Source organism: Telmatherina bonti (genome assembly GCF_933228915.1).
Source record: "Telmatherina bonti genome assembly, chromosome: 6".
Lineage (NCBI taxonomy): Eukaryota > Metazoa > Chordata > Actinopteri > Atheriniformes > Telmatherinidae > Telmatherina > Telmatherina bonti.
In genome coordinates, this window is record NC_136624.1 from 29,367,507 (window position 1) to 29,392,549 (window position 25,043).

Genomic DNA, 25,043 nt, shown 5'->3' on the forward strand with positions numbered 1-25,043 from the left:
GTCTGCATTTTATTTGGCACACAGCTTACATTTTGTGTGCATGTGTGTGTTTTTCTTCCCCAACAGGAAGCCATGGACCTCGAGGCTGGGCAGCCTTATACCCAGAGTGTGCTGCAACGAACCAGTCGCCTGTGGACGTTGTAGACGAACATGCTCTGGTTTCAGAGGAGTTCCAGGAGTTGGAACTTGACAAGTTCAACGTTGAGTCCTCCAACCAGACCACCATGAAAAACACTGGAAAGACAGGTTTGCAACACACACATAGTGTTGTTATGTAGTAATGCAGTACTAGGCTGCCTGCCCTTGTAAAGCTTTTACCTCTGGTTGGATTAGACTGTTAAAGGTACTTCTGTAAATTTACTGGAAGCGAGAAGACAAAACATGAATGCCTAACATTGTCACTGCATTTGAAGACTGTTGGGTCATAATGATGAATAAGTTCCTAAATGTTTTAGTGATTTCATTAACCTGGTAAACCAAACACATTCATCCGTGATATCTGCTATGATTTGAGAGTCTGTTGCTTCGTAAATGCAACTTCACGTCAACAAAATGCACAATGACCCTGAAAAAACTGAACTCATTTAAACACAAAAAATATTAAAATTAGAAATTTTTATTGGATTGTGTATAATATTTAAGCTTTTTTATTTTTTCTGCTTGTGTAAGAACAAGAGCACTGTTGGAGGTAGGATGGACCGAATTAGATTAGATTAAAGGATCAGAGCAACACCAGTGTAAAAAGAAAACAACAAACAGGGCACCCATTTGACAGTGAAGTCTTTCAGTATAAAGAAGCCAGCAAAGTGACACAAACTTGTAGAGAGCATTGTCTACAGGTCACTCAGGGCTCTCAATGTGGTGACAAAGTGTGTGGGAGGTGAAGGAAGCATGAGTGAAATGGCCTGAAAGAGTGAGTGTTGACTGGGTGACAGGACATTCATCCAGGACATCTCAGAAAAGGAATCTTTTAATCAAATAACTCCTTTACATTTTACAACACCATGAAAATCTAAACACAGCTTATTCGAATTGATGAAAATAAATCTGTTGTCTTGGAGACGCACACAGCAGCCACATTTAGTAGCAGGCCACAGTGGTTCTTGTACATCTGTGAGTTATTATTCCATTATTGCATTAATTGTCCTTCCCTCTGCTCTTCTCTGTCACTCAGTATTCTCTTTGTATGCAAAGCTTTGCATGCCTTGTTTACAGACTCATTTTGAATCTCGCTCAATTAGCTGCTACTTAAAATCACTGCCACAAAGTTGTTTTTTCCCTTTCCCTTTCTTTAATTTGGCAAATCCATGCACCATTGGTGTGAAAAGCCTGACCCTAATTGATCTGTCTGCTTTTGGCACAGTTTCTGATGAGAGTAGTGTCATCTTTTCTGTTTGATCATAATGAGAGTTGTTAGCCTCCATGACAACCAAGGCCACTGACACAACCGAGCAATGCTGCGGGCTGCTTATTTACAGTGATGGACGTATAATGGCTTGGTGTAACTTTGGTCGCATACAGCACAAGGGGGGCTTAGATGGCTGTGAAAATCAGAAAAATAGAACTACATTACCACAAAATACTCCAAAGAAAAGGTCATTTCAAACTTAGTTCACAAATTTGCATCATTGTACTAAGAAAGTAATCAGTTTCACCTTAGAAGGGAGCCTATTACTTAGGTTTGTTTGCCATTACTCCTGTTTTATTTTTATTACCAGTAAAAGAAAAAGAAAAAGAAATGTGGGCATGATATATATGAAGAGAAAAGTGTATGTTTCTACATATTGATATCTATAAATTCTGCCTTTAGTAAACGTAAACCTGGAAGAGGTCCCCATTGGCCCTAGTGTTTCCAGCATTTTTCATCAGATCAAATAAGTTTAGCGACCAAACAAAATAAAATTACCAAGGTTTTCTACCTTTCCTGATAATAATAGGTGCTATTTATCCATCTTGGCCAAGTGAAAGAAAATCGACTTATTTCCCAGTGTAAATAGCAAATGTGTGAAACATTGCAATTGTCATCATGATATGAAAGAAGGAGAAAAAGAAGAGGCACAAAAGCATTAGCAACGTTATGTAGGCTACTTAAAGTAGCGGGTCAAGGTTTTTTATTACCCTCACCCGCTTGACCTATTACTGCATGAGAGCCTGCCCACAAAATATCTGTAAATTAACCACACAACCTATTCCACTGCTCCTATTGCAGGACACTTTAACCACAAGTGTGACATTTCTAATTCTGTTATTCCATTTTACCAGCCGAGCCAGGATACATGACCTGAAATTATGTATAGCCTAACTGAAGCAGCTGAACGTTGTGCAGTCTCTGCAGGTTAATTTCCTGTCACATTACCGCTCCACTTCTCAGGCACCACCAAACATCTATAGCAGACGGTATCTGTGGTCATGACTCCACTGAAATAATTTGTTATAGAGGTGGCCTGGTTCTCGGATGCATTTCATTTAGCATCGATGCCATATTTCAAAGGCCTTATCGCTTCAAATGTGGATGTTTGTAAGATCATTTGGTTGGATGGGTTAGTTGTACTTTATATTATTGGAAAACAGTTTTCAAACACATTTTGGATGCTGCATTGTTCTCCCAATAACTCTTTGCCCTTCAGAGTTTAAGTTTTCTTCTACATCACAGCATTTTGTATCCTTGATATTCTCCTTATCCTTTTATTCATGCTGTTTTGTTGACTTTCTTTTGAATTTTCTAATTATTTTAGGTTTATCCAAGTTTATGGGTTTAGTGTGCGGTTGCTATGGAGCTGTGGTCACAAATGGCATTTTAGTGCCACGTCTCTCATCTAATACCAGACCTATGTTCGTTATGGTAATAGTTTTAAAGATTTTAATTAGGATGACTGGATATAATAGCTGCAGTATTTTGCACCCCATACAGCATCCATCTGACTAGTTTATTAAATGTGTAATGTCGGGGCACGGAGACCACTTCTTTAATGGTCTTCCTCAGTCCTCTTTTTTAATGGATTGCTAGAAAACAGTGATGCAGGGTGCACTTGTAGGACTAGATGTATAGTTTCAAGTTTGTAAGACTGAATCAAAATGTCGCCGTCGGCTGCTGGATTATGGAAAAATCTTTATCACAGTTAATTTAGTCAATATTCAAATCACAAATATCAATGTGATTGCTCACTGCATTGCCCAGGGCGTTGTATATCAGCACCCTCGCTGCAAAAAGAACATGCTTTCTGACCCATTGGGCCTACTGTGAATGCTTTTGGATGGCGGAGGGGCCAACGGCAGCACTGCTGCTTGTTGAGAAATGAAGGATGCGTCATTTCACGTCAGTTTCCATAAGTCTTCAATATTGCCAGAAAAGTCACTCGATTTATAGCTAGTCTCTTTTTTTATTTCTTTAAAAGGAGTTGCTGTACTTATTTGATACATTAACAAAGTTTGCAACAATGTCTGTAGGAATAATGGGGGGTGTACTGCCAGTATTGGCAGGTATTAACCTCCAGAAGCGATTAATCAGAACAAGTGATACAATTACAGAGTGTAATTTGGCTAAATTGTTTTAAAGGTAATTTTTTTTAATAATTATTTTAGGTCTGTCTGTGGTTTTGAGGTTGTTGTTTTTTTTTTGTTGTTTTTTTAAAATTTTATTTTGGAGCCAAGATCAAATTCAGATCAATTGCACAGCCCTACTGTCACCTGTAACAGAAATTTAATATAATATTTAAACTTCTGTTGTTTTACACTTATTCTTTTATAAATGAACAATTCCACAGGTTTGCTATATATGTTCATAGAGTCTGCAGGTAATGAACAGAATTCCTGGCGCTGGGAGTGTCTGTCATCTGTTTTTTAGTTGGGAGAGCTAAAGGGCGAGGAACATACCAGTCCGATAGTTATAGCCCATTTAACGCATTTACCGTATTTTCACGACCATAAGGCGCACCGTACTAAAAGGCGCAGTCTCAGTTATGTGTGCCCTTTCTGTATTTAACACATACATAAGGCGCACCTGACCATAGGGCGCAGGTTTTATATACCGGTACAATCCACGCCCACACTTCCCCTTTAACATTCTCAATGCACACAAGCATACAAGTATGCCTTTTTAAAAATAGAGCGGGAGCAAAACCGAGTTTGGTTGTGCTTTATTTAAGTATTGATTACAAAGTACTAACATTTTTTAATCATCAATCAATCATCAATAGGCCCGGGCATGGTAAAACACACGGATAAAACAAGCACACAAGTGTGCATATTTAAAAATAGACCAGGACCAAAACTGAGTTTGGTACTCACATTTTATTTACCGGTAATCGTCATCAGTCAAACCCATCAAAGTCCTCATCCTCTGTTTCTGAATTGAACAGCTGCGCTAAATCTCCAGCAAACATGCGAGGTTCACTTTCTTCAATGTCAGTCACTTTCCGTGCCGTGCGGCTCCTCGGAAATGATGCCGGCTTTTGCGAAAGCGCGGACAACAGTGCCAGCAGACACGTTAGCCCAAGCGTCTTTCCTCCAACTCGGGCCACCTTGCCTTATGTCCACGGAAACTCAGCTGCGTCTTCTTTACCTGTCAGAGCTCGTTTTCCATCTTCCTCCACTTGCGAACCATCGATTCATCAATCTTAAATTCTCTCTCGGCTGCTCGATTTCCATGTTGCTTGGCGTAGTTGATGGCCTTCAGTTTAAACTGTGCTTCATAAGCGTGTCTTTTTGCCATTTTCAGGATTGTTAGAAAAAGGTGTTCTGCATAACGCACATACCTGTTCTTTTATATGCGATCAACACCCACGCTTCACCCTTTAACGTTCTCATGGTGTTCTCTATATGTCCGATTACAACAACAACAACACGCACACAAAGGGCGCACTGCACTATAGGGCGCGCTGCACATTTTGAAGAAAATCTAAGACTTTAATGTGCGCCTTATGGTCGTGAAAATACGGTATCCTTTATCACATTCAATGTTAGCTAGTGTCTTTTGAAGCAAATTCAGAGATTTACATGAAAAAAAAATTAAATGTGTTTGGCAACGGTCCAGCCTTTATTGAATTTGATGAATTTGGACTTATTTTTGGAGTTGTACAGGAATAATGTGATGAATTACGGACTAGACAGTTGTTGGAGAGCTGCACATAAAGTGAGAGAATCAGATTTATACACAGTGGATCAAAGAGCCAAGTTAGCGGCATCATACGGTGGTTGCTACAGCTCTGCATGTGTGTGTTCTTGCTGAGTTACACACTGTGGACTAATTTTGAAAAGAGATAACAGTCCACCGCAGAGGTGGAGCAGCTGTATATCAGCTGTGTATCAGTTCTAAGAACCGAAGCCAGAGCGGTAAGTGGACTCTTTGTGGATTGCTTGTGTTCAGAGACGGGGTGAAAGAAGGTCAGGAGTCAGGAGCACCATCTCCCTTTAGCATCCTCACATGCCCACAGCTCAGCCGGTTGTTGCAGAAGATGCCCAAACAAAGTGTTACAGTGTTAACTTAGGACACCACTGGAAGAAAGACTGAAATATTAAATATCTGCTGTGTGCTGTCGTGGTTCCACATTTCATTAGTTTCCTGCGGTTAAAATAAACACTTTTGTCTTTCTTGTTAGGGCTCAGTTTGTGAATGTCCTCAGCAACATCCTGAGCATCTTCACAGAATTGATTTTTTTTTTTTTTTTTTTTTTTTAATTCCTCTGTAATTTTGAAATTTTAAAAAAAGAAATTTTTTACATTTTTAATATTTTACGTATATGACAATGTTAATGTCAGCTTTATTTATATAGCACATCTTAAAAGCCAACGACTTTAAGTGCTTTACAGCCAGAAATATACATAAAATAAAGCATATATACACACACGTGTGTATAATATTTATTTAATATTTAATATTAAACCTTTGTTTTTAATCATCCAGATTGAATCCTTAATAAACCACCATGTGAAAATCTTGAAGCATATCTTGTTTTCTCCATTTTGCTGAACAATGAACGTTTGCATTCAAACATGACAGGCAAATGCTGCGGTAAGTCTTTATCCACATATCCATTTGCTACTACAGAGGCCTTGAAGAATTAGCCTGTATTAGAGTAAAATAATCAGACTATTTTTTTTAAAGTTCTTTGACATTATATATTGCGTAAAGCTTTATCAAATTTTAAGTGCCTCTGGTTTTATGTCTGCTTATTGTCGATCAAGATACAATGTTTCCTCCGATGACGTCTAATTCTTCTTCTAATTTTATATTTTCATCCTTTGCTAAGTCCAGGGTTTCCTACACATAGACCAATATGTGGCACATTGCCGCTGACACTGCGATTAAAGTGAAATATTGTTATATATGAGATGGGCAACAATATGGCTATATGTTATAGTTAATTTGAATTTTTTTCAAAAAAGACCACATTTAAAAGTTATTATTATTAATTCATTGACTCTGAATGTTTGCTGCTTTAATCCAAGCAAGTATTGAAAAGATTTTTCTGTGACAGAAAAAGGCCTCTTTCAAAGCAGACATAAAAAAAATTGAGAAGGTATTAGTCGGAAATAAAGTTGGAACATTCAGAGATTTATTTCATTTTACCAAAAGGCTGACATTGGTCGAGGTAGCTGTTGAGTTTAGTATTTTCAATAAAAACCTTCAGCTTTAGTTGTTTTGTTTTTTTTGCAAGATATTTCTTTCATGTCACGTAATCTAAAGATTTCCAGTAAAAAAGACAAAAATAAACATTTTTTGTGAAAAATGCTCAAGGCAAGTTTTTGAATAGTACCTTTCATGTACAAGACAACTCAAAGTGCTTTACATGACACATTAAAACCTTTACAGATGGCGTAAAAGCAGAAAACACAAATAGCAGAATCACAATAAAATAATAAATTATATGTATCAACATGAAACTTAGGTTCTTCAGACCTTGCCTGTGTTGTCTATTATCTACCCTCGATCCTAATGTACTTCTGTTCTTTTCTGTTAAAAGGCGACACCAGGTAAAGCTGGCTGCGAGGCCTCAGACTGCCTGGCCTGTTCTCTTGTGTTTGTTTGTTTGTTTGTTTGTTTGTCTGGTCTTGGTCGGGTTGTACTGGAACCTGGAATTTCCCCTCGGGGATGAATAAAGTATTCTTGTGTCTTGTGTATTTTGTAAAAGACCAGTTTTCCTCCAACATGAAGTACAGGTGTTTGCATGAGCAAACTAATTCTGCTGGCCTGCATGGAGGCATGACAGCGTCATGTTTGATTTTTGTTGTTTTCTTTTGAAGAACTTAATTCACAGACTTAAGATTGATTTGAACTGTTTTAAAAGGTTTTTGTAGCTTTAACCCATAAAGACCCTACATGTAAAAAAAATAATAAAAAAGAGATAAGTCAAATTTTTTTAATGAGGTCTTCATTTATCCCTTCAACAAAATGTAAAATAAAAAAAAAAGTACCAACATTTTTTTTGGGATATTTACTATTTGTTACCTTTATGTGATACTTCAACATTTATATGGTGTAATTTTCTGCTTTCTGTGTCCATTTAGAGACAGAATACAAAACTAAGATTGTGTTTCAAATGATTTTAAACGTTTGCACCATAAAGTGATGCCAAATGTCTTAAAAAACTGTATCAAATGCGTCATGCTTATGGCTGAAAGTGGTCTCAGCAGGTTACTCTGAAGACAGCAGATAAGCATAGATGTTTATGTTTAATATGGCAGATGAGAAAGTGAACGCAGCTTGCCGAACACATTGGATACACCCTGATGACTGACTCCACAGACCACCACGACACTGCAACACTTAATTCCTCACTGGCGCCAGGGGGGCACCGCAAATTACTACCTGGCTTCTAAATCTCAGATGGTCACACCCACTCCATCTATTTTTCAGGTTCTGGTGGAGAATATGAAGCTATTTACATTAAATCACATCACACTGTCTCACTTGTATTCTTCATATTTCTTTTTTTTTTTTTTTTTCTAATTTAATGATTGTTTTATAAATCAGTTTAATTTTTGCACACACAATATCTGCTACATCTCAGTGCATGCAGAAAAAAAATGGCGCCTTCCTCCTCAGTCACTCTGCCTGAGGTTGGAGTTGTTGTATGACTTGACCTGACTCGTTGTTGATGTCCTAAAGGAAATGTCTTGCTCTTATTAGTCACTATGTTTCCCAGCTTGCCACCAACTGTGTCTGTTTCCCATTTGGGGCCTTGCTGGTAGAGTGCTGTTGCATGTTACAGCTTTTTAACTGGAAATTGTTGCCTGCTGAGGCTGAGAGCTGCACTGTGAAAGACTGAAACAGTAAAGTTGCAGACCAAGCAACCAAACAACACGAGCATATTCTTTCCTGAGACGCTTAATGTGAAGAGCTGCGTCAGATTCAGGTGAATGAGGAAGCTAATCACCACTAAAAGCTCCCTTCATATTTTTTGCTTAGTTTTCAGTTTGATATATTGCTCTAGTTAATACTTTTACATCATACAGCTTCAGGTTTTTGGTTTTTTTTCCAGACCCTGACCTGCTGCCGCTAGGGGGCGCTAACACAGAGTTGCTGAAATCCCCTGCGGAGGGGCATTAACATCCTTCACACTATTTAAAAGTCAGCGTTGCAATTAAGAGCTGAGTGAATAGATCTTAAAAGTTCATTGCAATTGATTACATGACACTCCCTTGTGCCTTGACCTGCTTTGAGATCTGGCAGATTGGCTACCATTCACGCATCAGTCCTCAACAAAACATTTCTCAGTAAAAATTTCAAACAACTTTAAACCCAATTCAGGAGAATTGGAAGGCCCCAGAGACATCTGCATTGATCAAGGATTTACTTTCACACACACTCCCCTCCTTTCACAGACTGTGATTCAAGGTCTTTTTGGCTTAGCGTCTAATTCCTCCTCTGCTGTTTGAGGGTTCACACACACCCAGGGCTGCATTCCTAATGAAACTCCCAAGGCCAGCCAGTATCTCCGTTCCCTGGCTTTTCTTGTGCTGCATGTTGGATACATCGCCCCAACAATGTACTTACACCATTTTTTTCTTCATTTATTTATGCACTATTGCAAAGGACTTGCATATCATGATACGATGGGTCGTGACTTCATTTGCAGGCTGATTTTTACTTTGACTAAATGCTTTAAATCTTGGAAATGGCCGGCATCGTTTTCTTCCTCTCCATGCTGTAGGATGTCAATTTAAGCAGCACATTAATACCGCCGGCAGATCCTTGCCTCACCGCGGGATGTGAGCTCATCCCCCATCACACAAGATTCTTCTCTCCTCAGATCTGCTTGTTTCTTCTTTTTGTCACTCTAAAACCTCTCACCTATATTCTCCCCGCTATCGATCAGCCGGTGACCTCTTTCACTTAAATCTTTTCCATTGTTTTTTTTTTTTTTTTTTAACAACTTACCTTTGTTTCTGCGTGTTCACACGCCCCCTACTCCTAGCTTGCTTTGTGAAATGATTAAAAGCTGGTTGTCCTGATTCAGAGACTGAGTAAATCCTCGTGTAACACGGAGGATCAGCTGACAGAGCATCGGGTCTAATCTGGCTAATGATGTCAAATGTAGACGTGGTAAAAGGTTCGAGATGCATTAGCATGAGACCTCAGCCAGGACAGTGAAGAGATGATAATCTGGCTTGTCGTGGTGTTTCAGAGGCCACAGAGCACTAACACAGTTTAAACTCACCCTTATATGACACAACAGAGAGCATTAACAGGCAGTAATAGCTATCCCAGCTTCTCCTGTACACATGTGGAAGTGCCCTCAGGCAACATACTGAAGACCAAGTTGCTGCTGTCAGGAAAGCCTCTTGTAGCAGCTCAGCTGTTATCTATGTGTGTGTCTTCACTTTAAATTGTGAAGAACTTTTAAGTCTATTCCTATCATTTTCAAAATGAATACTTTTTTTTTTTTTTTTTTACACTTTTCTATAGGTAATGTTATTATCATAAGAATTATCAATATTATAACGGTACTTTCTTATTAAAAAATGCTAAAATATATGTGATTTGCTTTCTGTCTGAAAATAGAGGTAGTTTTTTTTTTTTTTTACTTTAATCCCTTTCCTGAGAACTTACAGGCTGCTTTAAAAGCCAAGTAGAAATAGCAGGCTCATGTGAAAGTAGACAAGCAGAATTATTTCATTTAAGTTGAACTAAAAATGTGAGATCGATTAGTGTGTTTATGGAAATAAGATTGATTAATTTCCTCAGCAGTTTAGTCATTTTAAGCACATTAGGCGCTCTATGTTTCCATAAAATTTTACAATCAATACTACATATAGATTGCAGCCTGTTTTAGGATCTCAGAGGCCTGAGAATGATTTTTGCTTGCAGTCAACTGTAATAAAATCACTGCTTTCAAATATGTCAAGAGAAAACTTTCACATAAATATTTGCAGCGTTGTATATTTACACTTATGTAAACGAAGGAAAAAAATTATCTGTAAACATTTAAATGCCACTAAAATGGAACAGTGGCACCACATAGAATCGCACAAGACCTGAATCTCATTTTTCCATACAAAAAAAAGGTCTTTTAAGAAGCATCCATCGCTAATGATCTCACATGAGAGAACATGTCTGGCATTCTGCAGAGGAAGCAGTGGCATTACAGCTTTTTAAAGCGCTGGCATGTGGATGAAAACCACAAAGCATGCAAATGCCATTATATCATCCCGGCGAGTCATGCAACAATTAAAGCGCTGATGGCTTTTACAGAATCTGTTCGCTAGACCTCTCGCTGTTAACCAGAGATGTCAAGGCCACTGGTGGAAGCGTGTTTGTGCTCTCTCCGAGAGGCGCATATCTAGCATCGCTGTGGAGGTGCTCACGCTGACATTACATTTAGCTACTCATCAAGGGATTGTTCTTGTAAAGAAAAAAAAAATGGTTGTGTGTGCCAGTTTGGAAAAGGCTGTCTTGCAACCCTCAGTCCCTTCAGAGGTCAGGTGATTTGAGAAAGTGGTGTTTTGTATTTACAGGCAAAATTCAGATTGTTTTCAACGCCTTGGGGTTACAAAATGTGACATTTGGAGATCAGAAGCAGAATACTGCAAGTATAAAAAGCATATGAATGCGAGTGTGCACTTCTAATGAGCTTCTTTACACGTTCTTCAATTGGTAATCTCCTCTTTGCTGCTGCCTTGCCTATGTGCACTTACATTCCTTTGTTTGATGCCTTTTTTTCTCCCCCGGTCTCCAGTTGCTGTGCTCCTGAAAGACGATTACTTTGTGAGAGGTGCTGGACTGCCTGGCCGCTTTAAGGCTGAGAAGATGGAGTTTCACTGGGGCCAGAGTAATGGATCAGCGGGCTCAGAACACAGCATCAATGGCAGAAGATTCCCTGTAGAGGTAAAACTTCATGTTGCTACTCACAATTTGACAAATGCCCATGGTCCAGTATTTTAAAGGTCAAACTGCATGCTGCAAAATCATTAGTGGAGTGTTTAAATGGATCAAATGTTAATTAATGAACCTGGAAATTAGGGTTTGGATGCATTTGGACTTGTGGATGTGGGTATAGTCTTTGTGGGATGGGCTTAGCGTTGCTTTAAAATGTTGTGTTTAAAATTTCCAAAGCTTAAAACTGTTGTACGGTTTATTTATATTTGAGGTAGTATTTCGGTGCCTTTAATAAATTAACTTTTTCTAAGATACTGTGCTGTTTTGAGGGCAGATTAGTTGAGAAGATCAAATTTATTGGGTTAAAAAGCAGGTTTTGACCCTGGATCCACTACAGCCAAAGTCAATCTGGATTTTTCTCTTTTATAAATTCGTCTGCTTTTTTTTATTCATTTTTACTTTAGATATAACTGATAAAGTTTATCTGCACCACTTTGCTTTTTTTTTTATTAACATGCAGGCAAAAGCAACCACCTTTTCACTCATGCAAGAAATGTTAAGAAGTGTCAAAATCCTCAAATTTTTCGATCATGGCCCCTTTCAGTCAACCAATTCATTACTGAACCAAATAAAAACAAAACACCCATAACGTTCAAGGCCTACTAATAAAAATGCAGAGAAAAATGGGAAAAGGTTTAAATAGAGAGCCATTACATGGCTACTTTAAGAGCCACATTCACTATCACAATGCTATAGGAGTCAACGTCATGTTATTATAAAGCAGCTTGTACACATTACAGTCAGTTTACTAGAAGACACCCCTGCACAGAAATTAGTGAGAATAAAACCCTGACGACATTATCCACAGCTGCATCACTTTGTTATTGGAAACACCACATTTATTGCACCGAAAGGTTTTTATTACAAAGTGGCTTTTCTGGATTTTAAAAGATGTGAGAATTTGTTAGACTGGGAGGATCTTTGTGCAAGCGCTGGAGCTGCAGTATGCAACTGGCTGAACAAGGGAGAACAGATTGCAAGTAATAAAGGGAAAGCAACAAAAATCAAAAACTCTTGTAAAAGAGATGTAAAGGGTATAGAGACTGAAACCCTCAGTGGTGATTCAGTCTGATTAATGGATTAAAACACAAATCTGTCATTTTTATATCATGGAGAGAAAGGGTTATTACTGCCTTTCATTTATTTAAAAAAAAAAAATGACAGTGCTGCTCCTGCTTATTATCTAAATTGAATGAGTAAACACATCATAGTTTTTACTTTTTTATAATTTAAATAAATGATTTTTTTTTTACCCCATCTAATGTAAAATGGTTGATAATTAGTTCAAATTTAACACTGTAAAAACAGGAAATAGCTGTTGGTGAGCGCCTCTGTACTAAATCCAAACACACAGCTTGATTCCTCCTCTGTTTGTTTCTTGGCTCTCGTCTTTGCAGCCCTCTCTACCGGCAAGGCTTTTGATGCTGAATAGCTGGGTAATTAGATTTATTTTTGCCACATCATTTTGTGTTCAGCGTAGTGTTAAAGGGCATCGGTTTATATACAGCCATTATAAAGCTGTTGTGCATACGGGTCCTTTGATGGTGTGCTTCTAAACAATATGATGGGATTCACTTTAATGGCCGGTTTGGACAGCTGTTAGGAAACAGAGGGAAAGAAACCGAACGCAGAAGCTATGCCCCCTTCACTTGTTAATATATAGATATGAAATGTAGATTTGTTGCTTGGTATGTCTTTGTGAATGGACTTTTTTTTTTTGCTTTGACTGTCTGTAACGCTGCAGAGGAGCTCAAGCTGATGATTTCCATTTCAAAATGTAATCAGTGAAAACAGACCTGCGGGTGTTAAGCGCAAAGACAGAAGTAGCTCGGCTCAATTTGTTAGTGGAAAAGACAGCAAGATATCATAAAAACATAAAGACAAACAATCCTATGCTGCATTAATGTTTAAGAATAGCATCAAACAAAAGGCGTGATGCTTAAGTACGCTGCACGCCTTGTTATAGATGTGTAGTAGATGTGTTCTAACAACCTGTGCCACCTGGAAAGAACATGCTGCGAATGAGTGCATAGAAACTGGTTGGCAAGTAAGCAGAACGGTCAAAATAAAGAGCAGAAAGTAACGCAGAAGTAATTCAAATCCAACATTTGCCATTTTCTGAGATGCGGACCACGATCAAACATCCTGAAAATGCAGGGAAGGATGAACAAGCTCAGTCATACTCAAATACAGCAGAGCTGTGTGCTGATGCAAGACATGCAAATTTTGGAGCATGGTACTGTCACCCAAAAATGATTACTACCGAATGTTTGGGGACCATCATGAATGAAATTCTGCCATTTCCATGCAAAGGTCATCTGTTGCAACCATGTCTCCAAAATGACTTTTTTTTTCTTTTAAGAATGCAAATAGTAGCAGAAATCTTTTTATTTTCTTTAAATCCTTGAAAACTCTGATCGCATTGGCAATAAAATACAGCATGCCAAATGTTGGAAACAAGAAATGCTGTTTCTTTAAACAATGTTCTGTTCATTTGGAATCTGATGCCAGGAATACATTACAAAAATAACAGGATTGTGTGATGAAATTGTGGAAGACATGGGAAACCATTTGGCTTGTTAACTGTAAACTCAGAAGCCAGCATTCATTATGATATGATGTGATGGCGCATTAATGCGCATAGCATCTGCTACTTACACATATAAAGGCATCAGTACATGCTGAATGAAATAAAAGCTGTCTGGCAGCACAGAAAGTCTGTGTGTTTGAAGACCTTCTTTATTTATACCAACTCCATGCCAAACCACATTCTGCAGGTACAACAACACGGAATCATTGTCTAGTCCAGACCTGACACCCACTGAAAACATTTGGTGCTTTCTGAGGGAAAAATATAAAACAAACGGAGGCTGAATTGTTGAGCTGAAATCCTACATCAAGAAAGAATTGGAAAACATTTTACTTTCAAAACTACATCCATCAGTCTCCCCAGTTCCCAAACACGCGGAGTGCTTTTAAAAGAAGAGGTGATGCAACGCCGTGGTAAACATGCCCCTGTCCCAACTTTCCGTATATTTCTTTTAAAAATGAAACATTTGTTGGTTTGATGTGTTGTCTTTGGTATTGTATCAATAAAATATGAGATTTAAGTGATTTCTAGATTCTTAGATTTAATTTTACTGTGTACAAAGCAGGTTGTGTAGTCTTTTTTTAAAATTTTTTTTATTTATTTATTTTTTTAATTTAGGTGTTGGTTATCGTCGTCTTGTGCCATTTATTGAGTGACAAAGCACACAAAGAGCATGCAGCCCGGATGGGATGGATGTGACACTTTGTGCTGTGTGATGAGGACTGGGAAGAAAAAAAAAAACTGGGTCAACAAAAGCTTCTCGCTGCAACTTAAGTCACATCCTCAACTACACACAAAAATGAATAAATATCATCCAATAATACAGTTAGCATTGATTCTACTGCAGAAAGGACAAAAAAACCCTTTGTGTCCATATTTCCCGTTAACCACGTATGTGCATGCACGGAGTGTATCGCAGTAACGGCACAGAGTGGGAGGTGTGCTTTTATAAAATTATTCTGTTTTCAATAAGTCAGATTACATACATCAGACATGATGTATTATTCCATCTCGTGAACCAGAAGGTAAGAGTGAAATCAGATGATGAATGGTTGAAGGGAGGGGTGTATGGCTGTGTAGGATCTAGCCTTTAGCCATTTGACTGCTCCATCTTATAAGATGTGCTGTTTTCATTTTTCATATTTATGACCTCAAACAGTTTGATATATTTGAGATTATATTATATCTGACAAGATGTGTGCAGCAAAGTCAGGCACGTTGTGCAGGATGTAGAAATGTTTGAGCTTTGGTGTAGCCCTGTGACCTTTTAAAGCGGGGGTTAATTTTGTTTATTTATTTATTTCAGTATACGTTTTGTTCAGGATTTGAGCTGCGTGACCGCAGAGGCTTAGCTCCGGGACTTATTTGCTTCTGTTAAACTGAAACTGTTTTCCAACCTGCTGTCTAATTATCTCTCAACTCCAAATGAGTCACATTCATCCGTGAGTCACACACTGTGTAACACCCTGCAAAAAGGATTTACTCTTACAGTAGAGGAAAAGAAGGGCTTTTGTACCACCTGCCCAGAAGCTTCAAAATGCACACAAATATAGTTTGCATGTGCAAAGGAGGTGAAAGATAAATTTAGTTTCAATGAGCTGTATTATGAAACAGATCTAGCTTTGTACTATAGGTATGTTAACAAAAAGAAAAAAAGAAAAGGAACCCAATGGGCTGCTTGGCCTGTGGCTCCTGAGCTTGACATTAATCTAACCACGGTCTTTTTCATGGGAGTGAAGTGGGGAAATCGATAGATGGACCACCTGTTCGCTCAAACAGCACAATGAAAAATGAAACTGTGGATTTTTTTCTCCCTCAGGGTACCATAGGGAGATCTTTTCTCATAATATATTAGGGTGTCACCAAGGTTAGATTAATTATACATGGATTACAAATCACACCTTAGAAGGGTATACGTTTGCACACCCAGCACTAAGGGCATATGAATAAGTGTTACTGTGAGCATACAGTAAGAAAGATAAAAGCTTCGGTGGCACTGAAACAAAACTCCAGTGAGAAAATGTTAGATGAGTCAAGACTGATCCCTTGACCCAATGCAGAGCCCAAGAGCTAAATGCACTGATAAGAAACTCACGGAAAACTCCAAACCAACTTCCAGTTATAAAATCCACTGCATATTCAGAAGCCTTATCACCAATATAGAAACACATATTAATTAAGAAATGCACTCAAAAAGACAGGAAAATGCAACGTTCAAAGCCACTAAATATACGTGCAGGACATGACCGGTGTCGACAGCCTCTTTATGATACAGAAAACTGAGGAAGCACCTGGCCTGCAAGACTGATGCTTGGTTCAGAGGAAATACCACTGATGATATTTGAATCAATCTATGGGATTGGTAAAGATAAGGTTTTCATTTGCTCCTCTTTTGTTGTGTTAAGTTGCTGCACTTGAGCTCTTAAAGCCACTGAAGTGTAAGCTCTTGCTAGAGAGCAATAAAACAATGTGTGTTTATGGTGTCTGCCAGCCATTATACCAACAGCTATAAGTAGGTTTTTATAGGGATCTGTATGACAAGAAGGGCTGCCGTTTTTTTTTTTTTTTTTTGTTTTTTTTTTTTGCTTTTTGCTTCTTTTTCCCTTTTTTCTGTTAATATTTAACAACAGCTGAAACACTGCAACCCATAGAAACATATATTTACCAGGTATGTTAGTTCCACTCAGCTTTATTAGTGTTGGGTTAACAAAGCAGACTGCGGTGCATTTCCGCGTAGCCTCACTCGAGCAAACAAAGGGATCCGTTGCTAATATCTGTGAAGTAATCCGTTATATGAAACACTAAGTTTCATATTTGTTTTTAGCAGGTGCTCAAGAAAGAGGATAAGGTAGGTAGAGGATTATGGGTTAGGGAAGTGTGAGAATTGAGAAAATGTATCTGTTAGCAAAAGTCTAAAGAAGCACAGTTGTGAAGACAGAAGACGTACATTTGTGGGAGGTATAATGTAACATCCCCACACACACACACACACACACAAACATTTCCAGTAGTTTTATTGTCTTGGTTCAACATTTTCGTTGTCTTGGGAAATCATGCCAAACATGACTTTGTTTTTCACCTTTTCTGCTTAAATGGGATGCGGGGATGCAGAGCGACTTTCGACTTTTGTTTTCACTCTTGCTGTGCTGCAAATGAAGAAGAAAAATTGGCTGCTATAAACAGAATGTAGACAAAGGAACGCCTCAGGAAATGCGGCCGGCACATCCCCGTGCTTTACAGATGGCTTAAAGGTTTGTCCGACCACCTGTCTGTCCCTTAAGTCAACATCTTTATCTGTGAGTGTGAATAAAGTTTCCTCTAATGAGGAGAATTTGTCAGATCTCAACAAACACACAATCAACAAAATAAGTAATCAAGTGATTCATGTTGCTTTATTGACTCCTGTGAAGGTATATAATTGAAAATCACGTTTTCCAAAGTGTGCTGTTAACAAGAACGGGTCACATGAGCCGGTCTCTGTGAGTAAATGAAGCCTAAGGGGGCCAGCTTAATTGGGTAATGTAGTTAATAACATCTGAAGGGTGATGAATGGCCAATCGTCTTTCTTGCTGAGTTCTCACACAACAAATTAGTTCCATTAAAGGCTGCAGTTATAAGAACTCTGAAGGAAACAGATTAACTTGAATTCTTTGGATTGAGTCCTTTCAAACCTGGTTTGGGCCTGTGGTTCCCACTAATGGACTTATTCTCATTTATGCCCTTATTTACTCATTTATTTAGCATTTGTTGTCAGCAAAGCCAGTTGTGGCTTTTGCTGTCGTGTGATTTTCTTTTGAAAAGGAAAAAAAAAAAGAAGAAACCAACGGCATACCCTTTAATTAAATCAACATCTAGGACCTTTTTCTTATTGCCTATTAACTCGGTTCAGTGACATGAAAGGATTTTTCAATTTACAGAGGCCTGGCAGCAAGATGATGGACAGCTCCAATTGCTGTTGTTAGAATCATTTGCTGATTTTTATCAGCAGTACCATACTATTTCTGCTAGAAATGAAAGATATGAGAATTGCTTTATGAAAGCCCGAACCATGACAGGTGTATGATGTATTTTGTGTATGATGCATTTCACATTATACCCACACATCTAGAGTGTTGCTGTGAAATCACAAGCGGTGTTATGGGTGATTTTAGATAATTGGGATCCATGATTAGAAGCATACCATTCCGTCAGATCTTTGCACAGAGGATGAAGAGAACGTTCCCTCCAGTTTTTTCCTCTCGCCTCGTTACTGTGCATGTGAGGACAGTCGCCCTGAGGAATGGGATGCTGTATTTCTCTGGCAGCCTCCAGGAGTGGCAGCACACAAAAAAGACTGACACAGATTATGAGAGATTTATAGGAGTGATAAATACACCCTCTTTTCTGCCCCTCAAAACAGCTTTTCATCAGCTCCTCAGCACTGTGCCCAAGTGATTGATGACAGGACTGTTGGTTCTCCTTGTCCACTCCTTAAGTTGTTTATGCTCTGTCTCCCAACCCAGATGCAGATCTACCTTTACAATTCAGATGACTTTGACAGTCTCAGTGCTGCCATCAAGGAAAGACGCATCATTGCTGCCATGGCTGTCTTCTTTGAGGTAAAGTATGAGGCCCAAAGGTCAAGACCAGAAGATATCAGAAAGTACAATTTAAAGTTGGTCTGCTGGTGTAATCTGAAGTTCTACGAAATATATTGCCTTCCACATAAAAAAAAAACACAGTAATAACTTTGATGACCCTCTGAATTGTCATCAAAAGGTCATCTCTGTGCAAATGTTTCAGCCTGTTTAGTGTTTTGGTTCATCAGCATAAAATACAGTCAATCCCATGCAGGATTAATTTATGATAAGTAATAATTATTAAACATTAGAATGCAAAGAAACTAAAAAAAAGACAGAAAGCATGTCAAATTTACAAGATCAGGATATGTAGCATCCTGACATTAGCATTCAACTTGTGTAAACACAGTCTGCACTCCAGCTCTGTGTAAAATATGAAAATATTCTGATCCAAAAAGGTTCATCTTCATACCTACCGCTCCGTTTTCTCTGAGGAATAGTCTGCTCTTGAGGAAAAACCTCTTTGTAATCGCTTGAACAGTGTATCTGCCGGTACGCAGGTAGGAAATGTTCTTATTAGCAGCCTTATGGAACAACAAAGTATAGACAGAGCGCTTACTGCCAGCTGTTTGAATGGTTTACAGAAATCATTAAGATGAGTGACTAAATGGAAACTGATCAGAGGAAACTGATAAATGAAACAGAAGGTGGGTGTATTAAATGGTTGAGCAACAATGACGTGAGGTAAAGACTGGAATAGTATCAGTCCAGTATTGAAAAAGCTAAAAATGAACATCTTTGAAGCCAAATTATGAATATTTATTAGGGTTGATCTTTGGCACCTGAGATGGAATTAAAATAATAATAATAATTAAAAAAAAAAAAAAATCTCTTCAACTGTTTGTTTTTCTCGTTGTCTGGCAGATTGCTTACTGAGATACCACAAATTGTCCCCTGAAGATCTGGACACATAAGCTCTTAATGGGCAAGATTGGTCCTAATTTCCGTTAAGCGTTAAAGCACCTCAGAGATTTATGAACTGTGCACAGCCACACTGACAACCTGAGTTTCTTCCCACGTTAGGCTAATTTCTATTAGCAGCACCTTGACAATTAATGGCAGGTGATCAATGCACGCTAAACTTCTGCTTAATGGTATGTAGGTAAGGGTCAGCTCTCTGGCAGAGGTAGACTGTAATGGGGACACAGGTGTTTTGCAATGTAGGTCTATCCTCAGACAGTGATGAACCGTGTGTGTGTGCGAGGACCTAAATGCCTCCGCTGGGTCCTGACAACCCTATTGCTTACTGCAATTAGCACCAGCATACACAATCCGCTGAATAGCAGTTTACTGTGGGAGAGTTTTTAAGCGTGCGCACACACACATTGGCTCAGATTTACCATTTCTAATCAATGAGGAGAATTCTTGCTGTGCTCCCCAAAGGCCTATTAATGGCCTCTAAGGTGTGCATATTATCCACATTCAGCATTCATTTCCACACAATTATTCTCCTCTGACTGACCTGAATTAATGTTGAGCAGGGGAGGATTGGTCCCCACATCCCAACACTGTTTTGTCCAGTCTGATCTTCTAAGTAGGACATTGGAAATATCTGTAAAACGTGGAGCTAAATAATATAATCAGTCCTTTAGTCCTTGCAAACAATGAAGTATAGGCCAAACAGAAAAGGAAGGGAGGTTTTTTTTTTTTTGCTCCCTTGAGACTTTATAAATAAGTTGTAATGCTCTTAAGGAAGATGAAAATATATGGAATGGTTTCATTTTACAGTTTCGAGGTGTAACATCCAGGGCAGAGGGTGTCAGATATGTTAATACGACTTGATAAGCTTTAGTCTTCCTTTCCACTGTCTCTTCCTGCATGTTTTGTCTTGTTAGAGGTGATCTATGTTCTAGGTCTGAGGCCACACATGAACAGTATTTGTCATTTTGTATGTAGCACTCATAACATGGATTTTGTATAAAAATATCTGCAAGGGAATTTACTGTGAATTCATCATGTGAGCACTGCAGGTCCGATGCGAACCAAAAGAGTTTTAAAAGCAGAGTGTCTTGAACAACCTGTGCTTCAGTAGACAAATATTGAGCTGTTTAAGTCCTTATTTCTTCCTTTTGGGATTTGTTGCATCATGAAATCTGTGTTTCTTCTGCTGTCTCATATCTGTGCACATGCTTAACTTTAATGATGCATTATTGGAACAGTTTTTAACACATATCATTCAGAAAAAGTTCAGTACACAGAAACGGAAATGTGAAAAAAGATAGTGACTCTTCTTCATTTTTGCCAGTGTCTGAAAAGAGCTGCACCTCACACACACACACACACACACACACACACACACACACACACACACACACACACACACACACACACACACACACACACACACACACACACACAATTCATTTTTAAAACTGATGAAAACCCACTCAAATTAAAGCTGAGAATGACTTCACACTTTTAACGCGGCATTCATTATTTATTTCAGACAAATTTGCAAAAGCACAGAGCTTGAAGTGCAAAAAACTGTGTAACTATCCAAGTAGTTATGGTCTGGACAGACTGCCTGCCTGCATGACTGCTGCTGTTTGCAAAACTATCACTTCTCACAGCGCAGAGACCCACAACAGTCTGTTAGCATGCAGACTCCAATTTCACACGCTTACCCCAAAATCTTCGCACTAACAGCAGATGAGGGTTTTTCAGATATGGGTTTTAAAACAAAAAATGTAGTTTGCGACAGGTTAAAATATAAATTTTGATTCAAAAAAAGAAAAAAAAAACTGATAAAGAGGCACTTAGATGAATTACTACAGACACTCATAACATTGATCCGGTTTTAAAAACCGTCTTATAATCATGGAAATACCATTGACTAAAATTGTCTGCCGGCTGAAAATGGCGAACGACAAAAAGTTTTTGTTAGAAAAACCTTTGAATCTATGAGATATGAGAGTTTAGTGTTGGCAACAGCAACAGGACCAAGAAAGAATTCCCTTTTGTTATTACAGGTCTAATATTAAATAATGACTTGCTGACAAGATTTACTAAATACTGCTAGTCCATGTGGCAGAGCAATTTTCATGGTCTTTGGCCTGAAGAATGACCTGACAGTCAACTCTTAAATAAGATGATCTCTCACAGGAATTATCTTGATGGAAAAAGATGGTATTAAGAGCCTGCTGAATTATAATGGATTGTTTTAAAAAGAAAAAAAAGAAGCATGCCTGGCCTCTTTATTCTGTTCACTGTGACTTTTTGTGTCGTCGTTAGTGCTTTTTTTTTTTTTTTCCTTTGTTTGGATTATTATACTAGTCTCATAATCCCTTTTGTAATCCTTTTGTGTCTGGACATTCCTGCAGCTGGGGCAAAAGGACAACCCAGCTGTGGACCCAATCATCCAGGGATTGAAAGGTGTAGTGCATCATGGTAAGTAATGAAAAAGCAACCCTTTGCCCCCAACTTTGCTTCATGTGGAACAGCCGTATTTGTCGGGGAAGTGGAGGTAGACTGATATTTAAAGGGTAGGCGGGTTTGTGCATCTCTGCTGTGTTTCTATTGATCTACCATGTTATACATTTTTATCTGCCTCGCCAAAATCCTCTTACTTCCAAACATTACTGTACATGTTAAAGTCATGGGGGGATTTTTTTCAAACAGCAATTGACCCTTACTAAATCCATCTGACGTAGTCCATGATGGTTGATCTCAGAAGCAAATTCCTCTGACACTACAGATGCCGTCTCTCCTATTTTCTTGCGTTCAACTGCTTAAGTATGGGTTGTCATTCTTGTTTTAGCTCCCAAATTAGTCTAAACACCAAATATAAGCAGAGTTTAACTTCCAAATTAGAATACGTTTGCAAGGAAGAGCCCCTCCTTTGGTGTTTATAGCTCTGCAGGAGGAGACCTCCACAGACACAGAACTATTAATTACATCTCAGCCTCAATTAAGACAACCCTGTGTTTCAATCTCATATATATATGCTCTCATGGAGTATTGCTCCAGCAGAGGTTCTTACTTACACTTTAACTCTTCATATGCTGCATAGTGTGCTGTGGTAGAAATCTTAATGCCACTGCATGTTGTCTTAAACTACAGCAGCAGGGCTGGCATCAGAGGCTCAGGCAATCCTTAAGCCCCCTAGTTTAGCATAATTGTGTAATCCTTTACCGCAGATTGAGGCACAACAACATGGCTGATGGTCATTTTATGAGTACAACTGCACTCTGACAAGGACATGTATATGTATGAGGACGTATAGAAAGCATGACGTCATTTCTCCGCTCTCGTGATGGTTTCACTAGACAAGAGCCGGGCTCCACTCAGTCGATTCTAATTATAATTTGAAATGAGATGGATGTTTGACGTTGTGCTTTGTAGGCTGGTGAGGGTATGACATTTTGAGTCAAGCGTCTGAGAAAAATGCTTTCTTCTTGCTAAAGACAATAGTGTAATAGTGTGGTAAGAAAAGCTCTCCATCACCCGAAACCACATATGTTTTAACCTCCGAATCAGAAAATAGGTCACTTTGAGCTGAAGTAACTGGAATAAAGAAAACTGACTGTTCTCTGATTAGCCCATCATCAGCTGGGAGACCTTTTCACTCGCAGTTTTATTTGACTGGTTTTTATGTATAAGCTTCTACTTTAACAAAGACGTATTACCAAACATGTCGGCTTCACTGTGTGAAGTTAGACGTCTCTATCGGTCTCCGCGAATACGTTTAATTTTCCACCACGACGACAAAGTGGTTGCAAGCGTTTCTCATTCACCCATTTACACACACATACACACTCTGACACCTATAGCAGCATACATGCAGGAGCTTGTCACCAGGAGCAACTTTAGGATAACACTTAAACATGGGAAGAGGTCAAGGATTAAACTGGCAGGCCCACAGCTGGTGGATAGCCTCGGCGTTCTGAGCCGCAGCCTGCCACACTGAATCCTGCGCTGCGCGGCTACACAGATGTTTGTGCTAGCGCCACAGATCTCCCATTTCTCAGCTGACAAAAAGCTTAACGTGGGTGCGGTGCCATTTGGACGCTCTTCCTGCTAGCTGCTAAATGCTCCTCGCCCTCTTCCCTGTTAGGATGGTTGCTTTTCCACTAGGTCGTTATCCCGCAGTCATCCATCCATCAGCATCTTGCCGGCCCAGGAGCGATAGGGCACGTACGCTGTCTGAAGACAGGGAGAAGAAAGGCTGTGCATACTGAATTTGACTCAGAGTAGCGACGAGGCACGGGGGCGAGGCTTCCCGTTCCTCTGTAGTCTGAATGCAAACCACACCCTAAACCTCTGTTTCTTTTAAGATAAGGCCGTCGTGAGCAGTATGAGATTGGGTTTGACATAAATTCAGCTTTATTTAGGTTCTTCTCAACATAATTCAGAGGGGGAAAAAAAAACCAAAAAAAAAACTCCATAACCCACACAGCATATTTCCAGGAGATAAAGACATCTCCCCCTGGATAGTTTTAGCATCTTTTTTTTTTTTTTTCTACACATCCTTGCCAGGTTCAGATCAGAGGATAGAGCAGATCCAGTAATCATTTGGATCTGTCTTAATCCCCGTGGCCTAGCCACAGTTGTTACATGGAGCAGAGCATGCTACCACCCAGCCACAGATCAACTGTCAGCGCTGGCCATCTTATCAGACTCCCCTGCTTTTGCTCCTCTCTCAGCCCTCCTCAGCACTGAGATCTGGCCCGGGTGATAACAAGTAGTGAGGCTTTTAACTACTGCTCTTCCACAAGATGAGATTTCAGGAAAGCAGTAAAAAAATGACACAACAGGAGGGGAAATTAAACAATTTTGCTCGTTTCCATGCGACTGTATGTCGTGATATGCAACATTTGAAGCTAAGTGTTACACAGTAAAAGATGTGGTGCCTTTAAGATGAACAGAGTGCTGGGCTGTCTGCTATTCTGTGTTTTTACCCACTTTAATCTCATGCTTTTCCCAGAAAAGGAAACCAACCTCAGGTCATTCATCTTGAGGGATCTGCTGCCATCATCAGTGGACAGTTATTACCGATACACCGGCTCTCTGACCACTCCGCCCTGCAGCAAAGTTGTGGAGTGGATCATCTTTTCCAGGCCTGTGTATCTGTCCCACTCACAGGTGTGTTAAGCCCTGGCACACACACACGCCTAGACAGCTATATTCTCCACACACAGCGAGATCCCATTTGCGCACACTCAGTGGATCACTTGCAGTCCAACGCTGTGAAGGCACAAGCAATTTTCCCCTCATGTGCCTCTCCTCCTCCGTCCTCTTTCTCTCGTTCCTCTCCAGCTCCTTTACATATGAAACCATGGCTGCCTATATAGTGCATGATTAAACAGGAACGGGGAGGCAATTACTGGTATTTGAATGATAGTAAGTGCGTGATAGCGCTTCCTCATATATCATGCTGTTCTCTTACACAGTGTCTGTTGGCACTTAAATATAATACAGCTTTATGCGGAGGCTGTTAATCATATTTTTAGAATTTGTT

The 25,043-nt window shown here is 39.2% G+C and overlaps 1 protein-coding gene across 2 annotated transcripts in view; it reads left to right on the plus strand.

The window, feature by feature from the left end:
• Window positions 1-25,043, plus strand: part of ca16b (carbonic anhydrase XVI b) — a 107,886-nt gene that overhangs the window by 58,214 nt on the left and 24,629 nt on the right. For both annotated transcript variants that reach the window (XM_079242959.1, XM_079242960.1), the window contains exons 3-7: window positions 67-246; window positions 11,178-11,326; window positions 18,470-18,565; window positions 21,907-21,973; window positions 24,510-24,667. In XM_079242959.1, the coding sequence (XP_079099085.1) occupies window positions 67-246; window positions 11,178-11,326; window positions 18,470-18,565; window positions 21,907-21,973; window positions 24,510-24,667 (650 nt within the window). The remainder of the gene's footprint in view (window positions 1-66; window positions 247-11,177; window positions 11,327-18,469; window positions 18,566-21,906; window positions 21,974-24,509; window positions 24,668-25,043) is intronic.